The 15,935-nt window shown below is 43.2% G+C and overlaps 2 protein-coding genes across 2 annotated transcripts; both read right to left on the reverse strand.

The window, feature by feature from the left end:
• Positions 1–511: 511 nt before the first annotated feature.
• OSTC (oligosaccharyltransferase complex non-catalytic subunit) lies at positions 512–4,672 on the reverse strand. The gene is made up of 4 exons (XM_032686846.1): positions 4,400–4,672; positions 4,110–4,203; positions 2,372–2,569; positions 512–1,170 (listed from the first exon to the last, which is right to left on the reverse strand). Exons 1-4 carry the CDS (start codon positions 4,536–4,538, stop codon positions 1,152–1,154), a joined length of 450 nt encoding a protein of 149 aa, XP_032542737.1. The 5' UTR covers positions 4,539–4,672; the 3' UTR covers positions 512–1,151.
• A 2,864-nt stretch (positions 4,673–7,536) lies between these two features.
• On the reverse strand, positions 7,537–11,327 carry RPL34 (ribosomal protein L34). Its single transcript, XM_032686719.1, has 5 exons — positions 11,277–11,327; positions 10,382–10,455; positions 10,185–10,284; positions 9,344–9,447; positions 7,537–7,663 (listed from the first exon to the last, which is right to left on the reverse strand). The coding sequence occupies exons 2-5, from the start codon at positions 10,444–10,446 to the stop codon at positions 7,579–7,581; spliced, it is 354 nt and encodes a 117-aa protein (XP_032542610.1). The 5' UTR covers positions 10,447–10,455; positions 11,277–11,327; the 3' UTR covers positions 7,537–7,578.
• Positions 11,328–15,935: the final 4,608 nt, after the last annotated feature.

The following is a 15,935-nucleotide window of genomic DNA, read 5'->3' on the forward strand; positions in this document are numbered from 1 at the left end:
AATCTAGCTCAGAAATTTGATAAAGTATGTGAACAGTAATGCTTACTCCACAATTACAGGAATAAATTACTTTTCTCACTGAAAATTATTATACTGATTAAAATAGTGTTTCAAACACATATGGCTTGCAAAAAAAAAAAAAAAAGACATTTATGGAGATTCAGAGGGATCTTTCCTTCCTCCAAAATGCAATACATTACTTGAATGAAACATACCAGCAACGTTCATCTTTTAAAATTAGGACAAATTAAGTTGGAACCTTGCCCCTCACACAAAAAAGCAGCAGCTTAAAAAGTAAGTTTTCTTGGCTACTGATAACAGTATGTTGTTTGCATACAGTACAAGTTCAAGGAAAATGATTGTCCCTGATATTAAAAAAGAAAATAAAAAATATCATTATCCAACAGTGAAAATTAGAACTGAAATTATTATATGGTCATGGTATGGCATCTCAAGTCTGGATGTAGAACAGTCCATGCACACAAGAAAAAGCTTCACAGATGGCATAGAATTAAAATTATTTTGTAGAAAATAAGTTTTATTTGGCTCCTTTTGTACACTTTTTCTTAAAAAAAAAAATGCACATTCATACCGTTTGCCTTTCCCAGTGCATATCTGGATTTGCTCACATAGAGCCATTAATATCAAGGCAAAAGGTGCCTTTGAAATAATTTCAGACACATGGTATTTCAGCTGTAAAACATCCAAAGTTACTAATTTTCTGATTATAACTTGGAAATATTGTTTCAGGTGTTTCTTCTCTGATTCACACATGTAAGTGTCCCACACAGGGAAGAGGAGACAGACCTGCAACAAAGAACTGTCAAGTCAATGGCAAATACTCATTTTAGGTAGAGCTAAAGGTAGCTTCATACTGAGCTGGGATATAAAAGAAATACTCAGCTAGGCAGCTGCTCTTTTTCAAAAGCTCTACATCAGAAATGATAAAACATTGCTGGAGTACTACAAATCAGCCATTGGTAGTGAGAGTTTGTTTGCAGAGGAAGCACTCTTTCCCTAGTTGTTTCTCACAGCCAGGTCTCTTTGCTGTTGTTGATGGTGACTATGGAACTTGTTTCTTCCTGTTTCTTCTTAAACGTTTCATGAAGTGAAGCAAATTCAGCTTGAGCTTCCATACACCACAAGAGGTACTAACCCATCAAGTAGCCCCTACAGAAAACAAAATAAGTCAGAAAAAGAGGAAACACAGGCAGCACTCCTCAGAAAATCAAGAGATGTACAATCTCAAAACAAAACTTTACACTGCCAAAACAACTGCTGATCAAGGCTATTTGGCCACCTTAACTACAAAAGGTTCTTTGTTTGTACCCTTCACACAAACTACCAGTTTTAAGGTATCCAATATAACCTGATCTTTTCTGGCATTCAACACAAATCTGTTCTCTTTTCTCTTCCATTTCTCTGAAGTTCTGTTTCTTTAATGAATTTCAGAAAGGGACCTCTTAGGACACACGTGTACTCAATGAAACAAAAAATATATATAGCATCAATGAAGTAAGAATACAGAGCAGGCTACTATCCAGCTCTCTGCTGCCAGGGAACCCATCGCTTCTGTGTTATTAAAGAAAACTTTAACTACGCTGCAGAGGCACAAAAAAAAAATTTAAGAAAGGAAGAATGACTGTCACTATTAAGTGAACACTTCATGGAGCTACTCCAAAAATTAGGTACCAGTACCCCCAGACATCAGATTTCAGCTCTTCTAAATTAAACAGATGGACTGAAAAATAACGAGGAGGGAAGAAATTGAAAAACCTGCATTTAGATATTTGGATTTTGCATAGTCTGAAAGCGCCAGATCTTTCCTACTTCTTGATCTGTGAATATAGATGCATTAAAACACCATATACATTGTATGCTTCAGTTTTCTAGCAACAACAACAACAAAAACCCAGACATCATCTTTACTTTAGGACTGCTTTGGATGTCTCTGAACACTTATTACTGCTACCATCAATTATTCTAGTTATGATATCTAAGGTAAGCTGTCCCTATAAAGAACTTATTTACCTTTCTTTGACACTTTCTTCTTCCTCAAAGTACTAATTTGTAACCCCTTTTACCTGACCAGTACATACAATGAACTTTAAGGTACACTGACCAAGTCAGACTCACTAATTGTATTTTTTTACATACCAAGAACTGTCACCATTTTTTAACCACAGCACAACCTTACAGTAGCTGGCTCCCAAAGCATCCCACCTCGCTCAAGGTGTTCCAAAAAAAGTGTTGAAAAAAGCAACTTATAGTCAAGCCAAAGATAACTGTATTTGCTGTTACTCTTAAATTTAACATGTCACACATGAGCCCACAAGGAGAAGAAAAGCTGAAAGATAATTAAATCACTTACGGCAATTTCATCCTCATGAAAACTCTGGCCATGAAGAAGCTCAAAAGCACACTGACAAATCCAATAAAAAGCAAAAGAAACCTATTCAACTTGGGGATATTTGGTGCATTGGATCGATCCAGAATTATGAATCCTAGTCCACCCATTGTGAAGAGGAAGCTGGATGCGAGGCCTTCCATAATATACTGTCCATTTACTCTAAAGGAAAAAAAAAAAAGGTGAAGGGAAGAAGAGAAATCAGAAAAAGATTAAAGAAAACATTTACATTTCAAACCCCATCTAGTTGACCTGCTTTTGCTGTACAAACACACAGGATGTTTAATTTTGATGGCTGACTTTCTAACTAAAAGTAAGCAGGAAACCAACTTTATACAATTACATCAAGACTTCAATATGTAACTTATCTCCAGGTCTGACAGTCTGCAAGGTGACCAGTCAAACACAGCAGTGGATTTACACATAGTAGTGTACACTAATGGCTACTGCACAGGCTCATCAGTTTTCAGAAATATCTATTCCAAGGAAGTCCCCAGTTACACAGATGGCTCAAGGCATGGAACCATGACCTTCCTATTTCCATCCCAATGTTTAGGCAGAGCGCCTGAGTCCTTATCCCCGGACAAATCCCACTCAGAGCAATATGTCAGCGCATGAAGCACATGCTGGTTCCAGCACACAGCAATTCCTGCCTGCAGGATGTTTCGCTCCCTGCTCACTGAGGCTGCACATATCCATTGCAGGGACCCAGCCCAAGGGTGTCCCAGCTCTCTGTCAGTCCAGACAGTCAGAATTCCTTCTGACAAAGCTCAGGTGGAGAGAGGGGACGACAAGGTGCAGAAAGAATATTGCACCTGGATCACAAATCTCCTGCTTCCCACAGTCACCAAACCATTTTCCTATCCTTGTAATTAACAATACTAGTAATCTCATAAAACTGGCATTGATGAAACAACTATGCATGCTAATACATAAACAAAGATTATCATTAATGCCTCATATCCTGAAAACAAAAAAGATGGTCTTCTTTCATGTTGTTTATACTGACTTGGGCTAAAGTGTAAGCAACTCCCTGCAGCAGCCAGATTCATCTGCACCAGTCTGAAATATGTACTGTATCTAGTCCAAGTCAAAATCTGCACATAAAGCATGCCACAGACCTCACAGATTCAAACAATGCTTTTGGTATTTGTTACCACATACATAAAATACCCATGGCTACAAACGTGCATTTAACTGTCTTCAGACCAATCTGTTACTAAGAGCCTCTAGATTGTTTTCAGTAAAAGGCTCCAAGAAGACACTGTTGTTGCATACTTGTAATTGTGTTCCCCACCCTCAGACACAAGAGTCCCAATTACACTGGAGTTTAAAAAGCCAGAACCAGAAATTTCACAAACATCATGTGTGCTGCTATGAAAAACCATCAAATGTATCTGCATCAACTATAAAACTCAACTCGAACAGCGGGAAACAGAAGTATTGCCAGCTCAAAACATTTTTTTTACCAGAGTTTTCATTTTTTAAAATTTTAGGACTAGGCTTTTCAATTTCAACTGTTTCCAACGCTCGCCTTTTTTTTTTTTCTAAGTATTTGCAAACCAAGAATTGACATAGAACAGTTGCCTTGCACAGAGAGCTCAAAAGAAAAAGCAAAAAAAAAAAGCAGATGCACAGCTCCGTAAGGCCGCGTTTATTCCCCCTGTACTTGGGCATCTGCAGGACAGGGCTCTGCTCCCACCTGTATGCCAGGAAGGCCACCGGCCTCTGATGTCCGTGCTCGTCTGTCATCGACCCCACACTGGGAGGCTCCACAATCACGTCATAGATAATTCCTGCGGGAAGGAAAGCAAGCACCGTCTTTGACACGCAGCAGCGAGAACGGCCCTGACCTCGCAGGGACGCCCGGGGCGGGCCGAGGGTCGGACCTGGAGAAGGATCAGCGGCGGCTCCGCCGCCCGGGGCAGGGGCCGAGGAAGAGCTGCTCCGTGAGCAGGGCCTCCCGCCCGCCCCTCCCGGTCGCGGCCTCACCTCCGGTGATGAGGAAGTAGGACACGACCACCAGCGCGTACACGGTCATGGCCGAAGGCATGTGCACCCAGCTCGGCCGCTTCAGCTTGATGTTGGGGCACTCGAGCACGGCGAAGGGCAGGCGGTACAGCGTCTCCATGGCGGCGGTGCGGTCCCAGGGGCAGCCGCAGCGCCGCTGCTCCCTCCCTTCTTCCCTTCTTCCCTTCCTTCCTTCCCTCCCTCCCTGCCCGACCCGTCCCGCCGCCGCCGGACCCTCTGCGGCCGGACACGAAGGCGGAAGCGGAAATGGGCTGCCGCGTCCTGACAGGGGAAAATTGACAAATTTTAAAAACTACAAACTAAACAAAGCACTCGAAATCTATGCCAAGACGGAAATTATAAGCATGAAAAAAAATAAAAGTTTTTTTTTCTGCGTAAAAACATCGGAAAGACTGCCCGTCCACCGCCGGAGGATCTATCTGTCTTACTCACCTGCCGGGACCCGGCAGACCTGACGTGTCGGTGCCGAGTAACAGCTCGGGGCGGTGGGCGTGGTCGGTGGGCGTGGTCAGTGCGCGGGCCCGCCCCCGAGCCGGGCAGCCACGTGTCCACCCGGTGGGTCCCAGTGCCGCGGGACCGGGATAGGCACACGCGTGTGCCCGGCGGGAACACCGGCGCTCGACACTGGGGAACAGAACAAGATCCACAGTAGCCTCACCCCAGTCCCTGTGCAGGGAGAGTGGGGCTGGGATGCCCCTCGCCCACACCTTGGGATGTGGTGGATGTGCTGCCCATCCTGACCTGCAGCCAGAGACGCCGACAGCTGCACAGCGAGACCAGGGAGAAAAGGCACAATCCAGCAGTAGCTGCTGAGAGCACCCGGGTTACCTGTGCATTACAGATCAGCTCACACACTTCTGCAAGCATGCAAACACCTCATCAGCCCAGGCCAGCCGCACCAGACAGGACATAGGAAAGAAACTCCCTATTTTCAGCGGAAGCTTGTCTAGTTCTTCTTGCTTCAGGGAAGGCGCAGGGGAGAGCCCTTCACTCCAGGTTACAGGAGCGCATTTAAAAGCACATGCTCCAGCTGAACTCGCCCCACCTCACCCAGCCATCCAGCCTACTTCCCACTGCCCAGCCCTGCCCCAAGTGACTGCCCCCATACCCACATGGCACTGTCTGCTCAAACTGCTAAAAAAGAAATTAAGAGCCTTCTTACCATTTTGCTGACATTTTGCCTAACGACTGCTTTTATTTCTGCCAACAGTGGCAATACCACTTCTTCTAACTCAGAACTGCTCTCAGTGCAATCATGTAATATATAATTAAATATATAATTAGCTATTTTTAGTGTTGGCCTTTCTGTTTGAGAAAATCTCCCTCTGTGCCTGTCAACAGACATTTATGACTCTTACCCTCATTATTCCAAAAGTATTCTCCCTCCATCTTGCCTCCTTTCCAAGAGCCTGAAGGAAAACTCTGATCTCACAGCTTTTAAAGCAAAACAACAGCACTTTTGGGGCAGGTTAGACATGCCTGCCCTACTTGCTGCTTCTGCTTTAAAAAAATTTTTCCAGCATGCTGAAGTACTGAAGTTTGTACTAACACACGAAGACAACTAATAAAATTTTAACCTCATAAACTAACTATAGTAACAGCACCTAAAAATGTCAGGGTACTAATGTTAGTCTTAAATAAACCTCCTTTAATTAGCTACAGCCTTTGCAACAAGTTTTAGCATAACCCGAGCTGAGGAAAAACACTTCCTAACTTAAAGCTGCAACATTTATTTTGAGAACACTGACAGAATCATTTTAAGAACTTGGGACACTGTGAAAAAATTATTGGGGAGGTACAGCTCCTTTCACCATGCACAATGTTAAGTCAGATTCCCTGGATCATAGCTGCCTCCTGTTGTCACACCCAGGAGGCAGCTGTGAGTTGGCAGGCACCTCACCCAAACCACCAGCTTGCTGCCACCCAAAGGGCAGGGCTTTTCACCAACTCAGTCTGCTGTCCTTGATTTCTTGGCTGACTGTACAGCCTACCATGCTGCAGAGCTGGGCACAGTGTGATGAGGTAGCATGCAGTCAGGAGGGACCTGCACACATCCCTCAGAGCCACAGCCTGAGCACTCCACACCCTCACTGCTCCCAGTTAAATCTCCGCACTCAGTAATTGTTTCTCCTCCTTCCTTATTCTCATGGTGGAACTTACCACTTTTTGAAAAAAGTTATTGGTAAAAATAGATAAAAATACATTCTTGTCAGATACTAAAAGCAGTTAAAAATTCAGAGCTGGGGCAAGGAATACCACTGCACCCACAGGTAACACAAGAATTATCCTGTGTTAAAGCACTCCTGGATAGCATTAGAGGCACATTTAGAGCTCTCTACAAAACAGAACGAAGCAAAGCCATTTTCACTTTTTACATTACCATTATATCTTTGGTGATAAACCAGCAGAATTTTGGCTCAAGTTTCAATACCAGAGGCCTAAATTGCTCCTCTAAAACCTAATGTAGAAGCCATTAAAGGTTTGCCTTAGCTGCACCCCGGAGCTCTGCTGGTATCATACCTCCAAGTGCTGACCCAGGAAGCACCCAAAGAACAGGATACAGCAGCCGCAGCTTTCTTCCAGGAGATTCAGATGTAGCAGTGTGCAACTGTTGCTAGTGGGTACAGCAATGTTATTGAGAAGTCAGACTATTCCCCCCCTTCAGATTCAAGTAACGGTAAATGTATCACATACAATTAAAAAAAAAATAATCTACCTTAGGCCTACACTAGCTCTCCTCTTCTTCACCTGACAATCTTTCTTCCAGCCTTTCGATGGTTTGCTTTTCCTTTTCAGAGTCTGAACTTTCTTCTGAGCCAAGTTCTCTGATGACTTCATACACAGCTGTTGCCATAAAGAAATAAAACCTGCACTGCTCGACGTTACTCCAATCCCTCCGCAGGACTGAGAAGCAGAGCTGGGAGTCCTGTTTAACCAGACCTCCTTCCACCTGCTTGATTTCCCTGTAGCACACAGCACAAAACAGACCATCCTGACTTACGGGTTTTGTTGCACCAAAACCCAGTTCTGAATTCTACAAGCTGTGAGAAGCAGCTCCTACCAGCCTTGAACAGAACACGGAATGACAGGACACAAGAGAAGTGGAGCTTTCATTTATTGGGATGAAATTACAAATAGATTCACTTTGACTTCTGGCTCTGTGCTTGTGCCTTCAGTACTTTCACAACAATCTTCTGCTCCTCAATAAGAAAAGCTCGTTTGATCCTGGAAAAGAAAAACAAGTTAAGGACATGTATCTACCCACTTCAGTAAAAACCACAAAAATAACACAAGTTACAATTAATTCTGCAGTCTCCAACATCCATTGCATATGTTGTGCTAGTTCCACAATTACACAAAAAGGGAAACTGTCCGTGTTCTTGCCAGCAGCAAGAGACAGGGACAGTGGCACTGGATGAATGCAGTGGTTTGGGGAAGAAGGTCTACTGTGCCTACAAATTTAGGGTGAGTGGCTTGTAGGTAAGCAAGGTAATACCCAATGGCTGAACACTGGGAAAGTTACTGTCTTCACCAACTCTGAAAGCAAAAAGCAGAACTCCTAACTGGCAAGTTAATTTAGCTGCAAAGTTGTCATTGGTGTGACAAGTCATGGTCAGTCCTCTTCCACAGAACTATGGGAAACTCTAGGTGCATCCAGTTATCAAAACCAGGAACAGTTCCTCTGTGAGGATTAAAGCTCTTTTGCACATCAACAGCGAAAATCCTAGAAGGTCAAGTCATGCCCAAATTCAACTATTTCTGGAAGATATGCAGGGCCAGCATGCAGATGGACAGACCTATGCAACAGTACTCATATATCAATGGCCTATCTGATGGTTTTGAGTTAAAACACAAATACACCATAGTCGCTTTTCTACCCTCTGAACACTGAAGTACCTTCCATATGCATTTGGTATATATGGCTACTTTTGCAGTACCCAAAACCTACCAGATGCCTACGCAGGCACAGGAGAAAACCTAACCATTACAGGGAAGGAGCTGTATTTTTTGATTTAGGCAGAATAGGAATAAGACAGACTCATGCATTAAAAAATACTTATCAAGCTCATTAAGTGTTTGGAAAAACACTCAGGGAAAAAAAATTGGTTTTCAACACAGTAAAGTTATGCTATGGATCTGCAGCTGTAACAACTCATCTTCAGTAGCACCTAATGCAATTTAAGAACTCCCACATGCCGAAAAAAGCAACCAATCAACCAACCAAATAAAAAAACCCCACCACCCAAAAAACCCAACAAAAACAAAACCAAAAAAAACCACTGTCATTAGACTGCTGACGCTGGAGATCTGCTTTGGTTGCCATTCACAGAGATGACAAAATTTGACATAATTTTTTGTCATACATTTTTCCTCAAACTTTTGCCAAGGAAGTATAGGATGTACAGCTGTTACACAATAAAACTGAATTCAGTGAGGCCCAGCAAAGGCCATCTTAAAGCTTAATCTCATTAAGATGCTTAACATGCAACCAAATAATATCTCTGAACCCCAAAACACTACAAAAAGGTGAGAAATTCAACTAAACTTGCACTAGTAACTTTGTGTAAGGACAACAGACGAGAAAAGTCTACGAGGGCTCAACACAAAAAAAAAACCTGCGTGAGCAGACTTTAGCACCCAAGCAACAGCACAGTATAAAATCACGAAGAACATGAGGTCTCTACAAAGCAGCTTCATATACAGTAAGTAGCTCAGTCCAAAGGACAGGGACAGACACTGCTGCTCACATGCTCCAAGCTGACACTCTCCATTTCACTACACCAGTGTCAGACAAGAGAGTCTTCAAAATTTTCATTCGGAAATTCACATTACGGAAACACAGAGAGATGTAAAAATCTCACATGAAGTAATCTCAAGAGTGAAGTTCCCTTTCTGTAAGCTTACCTGTCACGGACACACTTAGCACACATAGAACCACCATAGGCCCTGCTAACGTGCTTCTTTGTTTTGGACAGCCTCATGAGAACTTTGGGGCGCACAGCACGGACCTACAGAGAGCAAAAACAGGAAGTGTATCGTAAGACAGGGATTTTGGGTAACAACCATATAAAAAACATCACTTCTACAGCTTTAAAGAAAAAGCAGCAACACCTGAAGTTGACTTGATATTCAAGACGCTACGAAGTGACTGATGTGCCACTTCCAGGACTCCCAAGTTGATCTTTTTATTTATTCTATCATAGGGTTTCACCAACAGGTTTGTAAAAAAACTGTTTATAATAAGAGACTGTTTTCCTAAGGGTTCCCAAGGAACCGCTCAAAGACTGACATTACTCAAGCATTCCGTAACTGTTAAGCATTGATGTTACATCAAGAAATCATTTGGAAGAAAAATATCAGGCTAAAAACATTCATTCCTTAAAGTTTTCTAAAGCTTGGCTTACCCTTTTTTTCTGCAAGTCTAACAGATCCAATTTAGATTTTTAAATCTGGTACAGAATCACCTTGTCTAGCTTCAAAATTTCAGTTACATGTTATAAAACAATGGGGTTTAAATGTAACAGTAACACAAATCTCAAGCATTAAAAAGCAATTACTGTTTGAGCTTCCAAATCTCATTTTACCAGCTAAACCTTACCCTACTTGAACAAAAAAATTTTAAAGAAGTTATTACAACAAGAACTCACCAACAAACAGGCATATCACACTACTTGAAAAGGCTCTTTGTACTGAAAAAAACATTGCTATGGAGAAACACCCTTACGTCAGCCAGGCTCATACTTACACCACGAAGCCTTCCTGGGCATATCCCACATGCTGACTTGGGTGCCTTTCCCACTTTCTTGGTGTAAAGGTAAACAATCCTGTTCCCGGGTGTTCGGGACCTGAGCACAGCAGAAAAAACACTCAGTTAATGTAACAACCAAAACTTAACCGTCATCTTCTTACAACGTCAGTTTTCTTAGAAACTGTCTTACTTACAGTCTGGTCTTGTTGGAAGCTGTGTTGTAGGACAACCTACGGCGGTAGGTCAGGCGCTGAACCATTTTTTACACCTAAGGAAGCCAAAAACAAAGCAGCACTAGTTTAAGGGTTGGATATCCACACAGAAGTTCATGTATCACAGCACCACCTGTGCTCCAGGTGTAAATTAGGATCTGCCCATTCTGCATTAATAAAATTCGAGCATTTCCTCATCAATGACAGTGAACACAATTAAAAACACAACACAACAAGTGACAGCAGGTACAGCACGGTCTGCAATGAGGATCCATTTGAACTAATTTGCACACTGCTCAATATCCTGGTCTTGCCCACGTGATGTCACGCTCCCCGAAGAAACTGCTTAAAGCTTTAGCAGCTACATATTTTATAATCAACATAAGCCTCGGATTTTATAATCCTGTTGTTCAAACCTAAATTTGCCAATAAAAAGGCATATTATATTACCTGAAAAGGCTCTCTGTGCTGAAAAAACACTGCTGTAGATGAACACCCTTACACCAGTCAGGCTCAAACTTACACCGTGCAGATAATTTTATAATAAGCTACGTATTTTATAACCAACTGGCAAGGCCGCAGATTGAGTTGCAGAAAGCCGCACGGTTTCCTATCTCATCTGAGAGCAAGCTGTGTTAGTAACAGCCCAGGCACAGAGCAGAGCCACTCACTGGGTCCCGGGAGACGCGGGCCCTGCTCGGGAGGCCCGGCCTCTCCATCGGGCAGCTCTTGCCGCACCGTCAGCCCAACCGCGGGCGGCAGCGGCGCCGCTAGCCCCTCTGCACAGCCCCCCGGGGCCTCTGGTCACCCTGCCCACCCGCCGTGCCGCGGATGGGGGCGGATAGGCGCGCACAGCCCCCGGCCCGCACCGCCATACCTGGAGCCGCCGGACCCGGAAGAGGAAGCGGAAACGCGCGGGGCAACACTGAAAGAGCTGCGCGCTGGAACCCGGAAGGAATAGCGGCACGTACCCACCGCCATTCGTCTCCCGGCCGTGCAGGCGTGTGGGCGCCGCCATGTTGTACGGAGAGGAGGTGCAAGGGTGTTGTACGCCGCCATGTTGTACGGATGAAGTGGGGCGGGGCGCCGCTCGGCGGCAGCAGCGGGAGCGGCGGCGCTGGAAGCGGTGCGGATGATGGGGTCACGGTGAAGCACGAAAGAATCCTTTCTGCTCCAGACGCTCCACTTTTCCCAGGGTTTCTCTGCACAGGCTTCCCCGCCCGCCCCCTTCCCTCCCCCCGTTTTATTTATTGTGCGTTTTACCGAAAAAAGTTTTACGCTTCGTTATGGTAGTTACGTAGCTGTGGGCCCAGAAGCCGTTTCTCAGGGTGCTGCTCTAAGCTCTGAATTACAAGTCATTCATACATGGCTTTTCCATGCCAAACCAGCAGGTAACACACCTGGAAGCTGTGCGTTTTACACAAAACTTCCACCATTTGGAAAAGCCGGTCTCCCTGAAGGCTGTGCCCCTTCTCCTGCCAGAATCCCCTGGATGCCACACCTGGAGTACCACAGGGATGTCCTTACCATGCTCCATTCCCCTTAAGATACCCTCCCAGACTCTGCACCAGGCTGAAAGGCTGATCCCGAAACTGGGCCCTGTGGAGAGCAACACATTACCTGCATTTGTCTGACACCCCCTGGCTGTGCCAGCACTGCACTGGGAGCCTTGGATGAAAAATCCTTGTGCCTGTTTACCAAAATGTGCACCCACTGTTTCATGTGCTCCAGGGCAGATGCTTAAGCAGGAGCAAGAAGATATAAAACTTTCTCTGTTGGTCAGGTCAAAGGTCCACCTCACTCAAAATACTATATCCAAGCCACAGGTACCTAATAAAAAGCATTGGGGAGACAGGGCACAGCTAGCTGATCTTTCCCTTAATACACTCTCCCTGCGTTCACCTGTCAGCATCAGACAAGTTTCCTGATCTGGGTCACGTTTTCTGACTTTTGAGATTAGCGCAGTTGGTTAGAGCATGGTGCTAATAACATCAAGGTTGTAGGTTTGAGCCCTGTAGGGGCCATTCACTTAAGAGTTGAACTCAACAATCCTCATGGGTCCATTCCAACTCAGAATATTCTGTAAAATCTATTTAATAGCCTCTGGTAGATCCCTGAGAAAAGATTTTCGTATGGCGTCAATGTGAAACCACCATCTGCAAGGGGGATGGAGTTGGGCCCACCATCTGTGAGCCCTGAAATGCTCTGTTGCTCCACTGACCTGAGCAACGTTCCACAATGACAACCAGGGACCCACACATTAAATATGCAGGGTGCTGCTGCTGCCATCATTAGCGGCTTCAGCTTTGCTTTTGGAGAGTAGCGGGTGCTCAGAAAGCTTTGATGTGTCCTTCTGGCCTTATTTATGGGTTTGAAATTCACATTTCATTGTACTGTAGTCTCCCTGTTTTCAATTTATAATTATTATTTTGGTTCATTATTGACTCTTTTTAAAGTGCAAATTATGGACACCAGGATTTTTTTTCTTTTTCATGAAAGAAGAGAAAATATGTATGAACTAGATTTTAGGGTATATTTAAAATAGGAGCATACTTCAGATGACAAGTAAATTTCAGAGCAATTAGAGTATTTAATACGAACTTTCTAGGCCTCGAACCCTGAGGGGAATAGGAAAGCCAATTAAATTAGATTAAATAATCATGCCTAAATACGAAAATGTAACAGAATCCAATTGTTAAAGAACAACACTATTAAATTATGATAGAATAGTTTAGATGTTGTCAGTGCAACAGGTAACTATTCTATTATTGAAGAACACTATCGATATTTTTTTGAATTTACCCTGCTTTGGCCTTTAAACTAAATTGGTGTACATTTTAGAATCTGTCAATTAAATCTCAGCAGTTCTCTTCTGCTGATGCACTGGCCTAGCTTCTCAAGCATTTTCAGTTTGTTTTGTAAGATGAACAGGGTTATTGGGCAAACGGCTCTTCACAGCATCTAGAAATGTTAGCTCACTGACAACTGGTTTAATGCTATCTAATGTGGGCATAAGATTTGAAGCAGAAGCTCATTAAGCCCATTTTGTACAGATTAGTCCTAGTCAAGTGATTCTCTCATGTCCTATGCTGCTCCTACCTCTTCACAGGACCAAATCGTCTCTTTTGGGAGCAGTTATTTTCCGCGTCCAACATGTCTCATTACCTCTTTATGCATTTTCTTCTTTCCTTGAATACAACAAAGGGGATGGGTTAGCAAATGCACAACCCAACAATGCAGAAAAGCAACAGTGGCAGCCTATAAAATCTATTTTTCGCCTTCTAGGATGTCGGTGGAAGCAAAGGTCCTGAGGATGTGGGCCTTTTTTCTTAAGAAAACTGGAGGTTGGTTTCCAGGGTCTACTTGCTTATTGGCAATGCAAAACTGGAAACCTCCTTTCCATCAGATATGATTAGGAAGATTATCATCTCTGATGGCAGTTTGCTAATATACTGCATTTTGCACCAGCCAGCAAGTTGTCACCATATTCTGGTTTTTGCACCAGAAGAATGTTTTGTTCACAGTTTAAGACCAATTCTTGCTATGTTGACCATCCTTGTTTTCTTTTCCAAATGGTTCTCTCCTTTTCTCTTATTTCTCTGGAAGCCCCCATCTATGCGCATGACCATTTGGTCGCATGGAAAGTTCCAACACAGTAAGAGTGAGAGTTCCAAAATGCATAAGGCTCGATAAGCCCGGCTGGATCCCCTACTTTCCTCTGCCTTCTGTGGCACATCCAGATTCCTGGTAGATTCCAGGAATCTACTAGACCTCAGGAGGATTCCACTGCTCCATTAACTTCTCTTCATGGATCCTTCTAGGGCTTTTCTCCACCATAAGTTTCTCATTTAAAAAATGAGAGATGTTTTCACTAATATTCACTTGCTGTCGTATCAATCTAGATTGGCAAATTGTAAGAGGCATGGGAAGGAATGCAAGCCTGCATGCAAGCACATGCTGGGTACTGCAGAGAGGGAAAAAAGTGATAGCTGGAGGATATGCTGTTCCTGTTAAGCTACAGCCACAATACCATTTCTGTGAACAGCATGTATTTTAGAAATGTCTCAATGAAATCAGAATCCAGCCTCTGGTGCTGCTTGGGTACAACCAGCAGGATTAAGTCTGCAAATGCAGAAAGGAAACAAGAAACCTTGGAAAAGTACTAGCAACTGCTGGAAAGAAGAAAAAGAAGAGGTCCTATGGTCCACTGTCTCTCCAGAGCTAATTTTTTTCTTAAAATTCCCATCCCCTTGTTAACTATGTGGCATGTGTCATAATCTGATTATATTAATTTCTATCAACATAACCTTCCACAACATAGCCCTGTGCAAATTACGTTATGAGAAACTGTAGTTCATTTCCATTTCAGTGGAGCTTGTTAAACAAGCAAAATTATTTTGTAGCAAAGGGAAAAACAATTTAGTAGAATGCACTCCTAGCATAGGAAGTACATAATATCGTATTTGGGTTGAAACTTTTTCTGTCAGAAATGTCATAACCCTGTAAGAAAGAGAATTAAAATCCCGTTATTTTAATTTACATCTAGCCATGAGATAAGTAAAGTTATCATTGAAATTCTAATTAAATAGGATGATTGACTAAGGTAGGACATCAAAGAGGAGAAGTGAATATGATAAGTCAAAGTCTTATTAATTAGTCCGCGTGGAAGAAATTCCAGGGACGTCAAGCTGAGGCTGCTGCAAGGAGAAAAAAAGCAGACAAGAAAATGTGTGTTTCTTTGAAGTTAGGAACTGAGATAGTGATGGAGGTAATTGTGTCTGACTGGATCCAGTAATGAAGAGCCGTAAATCAGACCCAGGAATCGGAGGAAAGATTCTAGTAACGAATGTGGCTGCCCCCCTGCTGCGAAGAAACAGAATGCAGAGCTGACTAATTGACCCAGTCTATATCCCAGTAGCTCTCTGTTATTATTTATTAATTTTTAATTTCTGAATTATTTACGTTCTGGGAAATTATTTTTGACAGCCTGTTAGGCGTGCCAAAGTTAATGGAGGATGAAAGGACTGGTACTAGAATTAGCAGGGATGTAGTCACAGGCTACTGAATTTAATGATTTTGGAAGGGAAAATTGATTTCACACAGCGTGTCACTTTATACTACTTTAGGGATACACCAGCTATTTGATTAATTGAGGAATAACCAACTCAAAGTATATTTGAAGTGTAAATGAATCACAGTGCTCAGCTGTTTATTTTTCCCCTTTTCTGATGAGAACACTGAGTTTGCTTAAAGTTGCTGATTAAAACCAATACAGGTAGGCCCCATACTCACACCTGCTTATTTTCTTCTGCCTTAAAAAAAAAAAAATTAAAAAAATTCACCATCTGGATGAGACATGCAGTCCTCCATCTCGCTTGGGATAGAGTTCATCCTTCCTACACAACGCCTAATTAAACAGGCTTTGTGTGCACTCCCCCTTCCCCTGTGGAAAATGTTTGAGACGGAGGAGGGTACCAAGCCCGTGGGCAGCACATGCAGCTGAGATGTGAATTCTGCATGGTGACAGCTCATGTTT

The sequence above is a fragment of the Chiroxiphia lanceolata genome, chromosome 4, assembly GCF_009829145.1.
Source record: "Chiroxiphia lanceolata isolate bChiLan1 chromosome 4, bChiLan1.pri, whole genome shotgun sequence".
Classification (NCBI taxonomy): domain Eukaryota; kingdom Metazoa; phylum Chordata; class Aves; order Passeriformes; family Pipridae; genus Chiroxiphia; species Chiroxiphia lanceolata.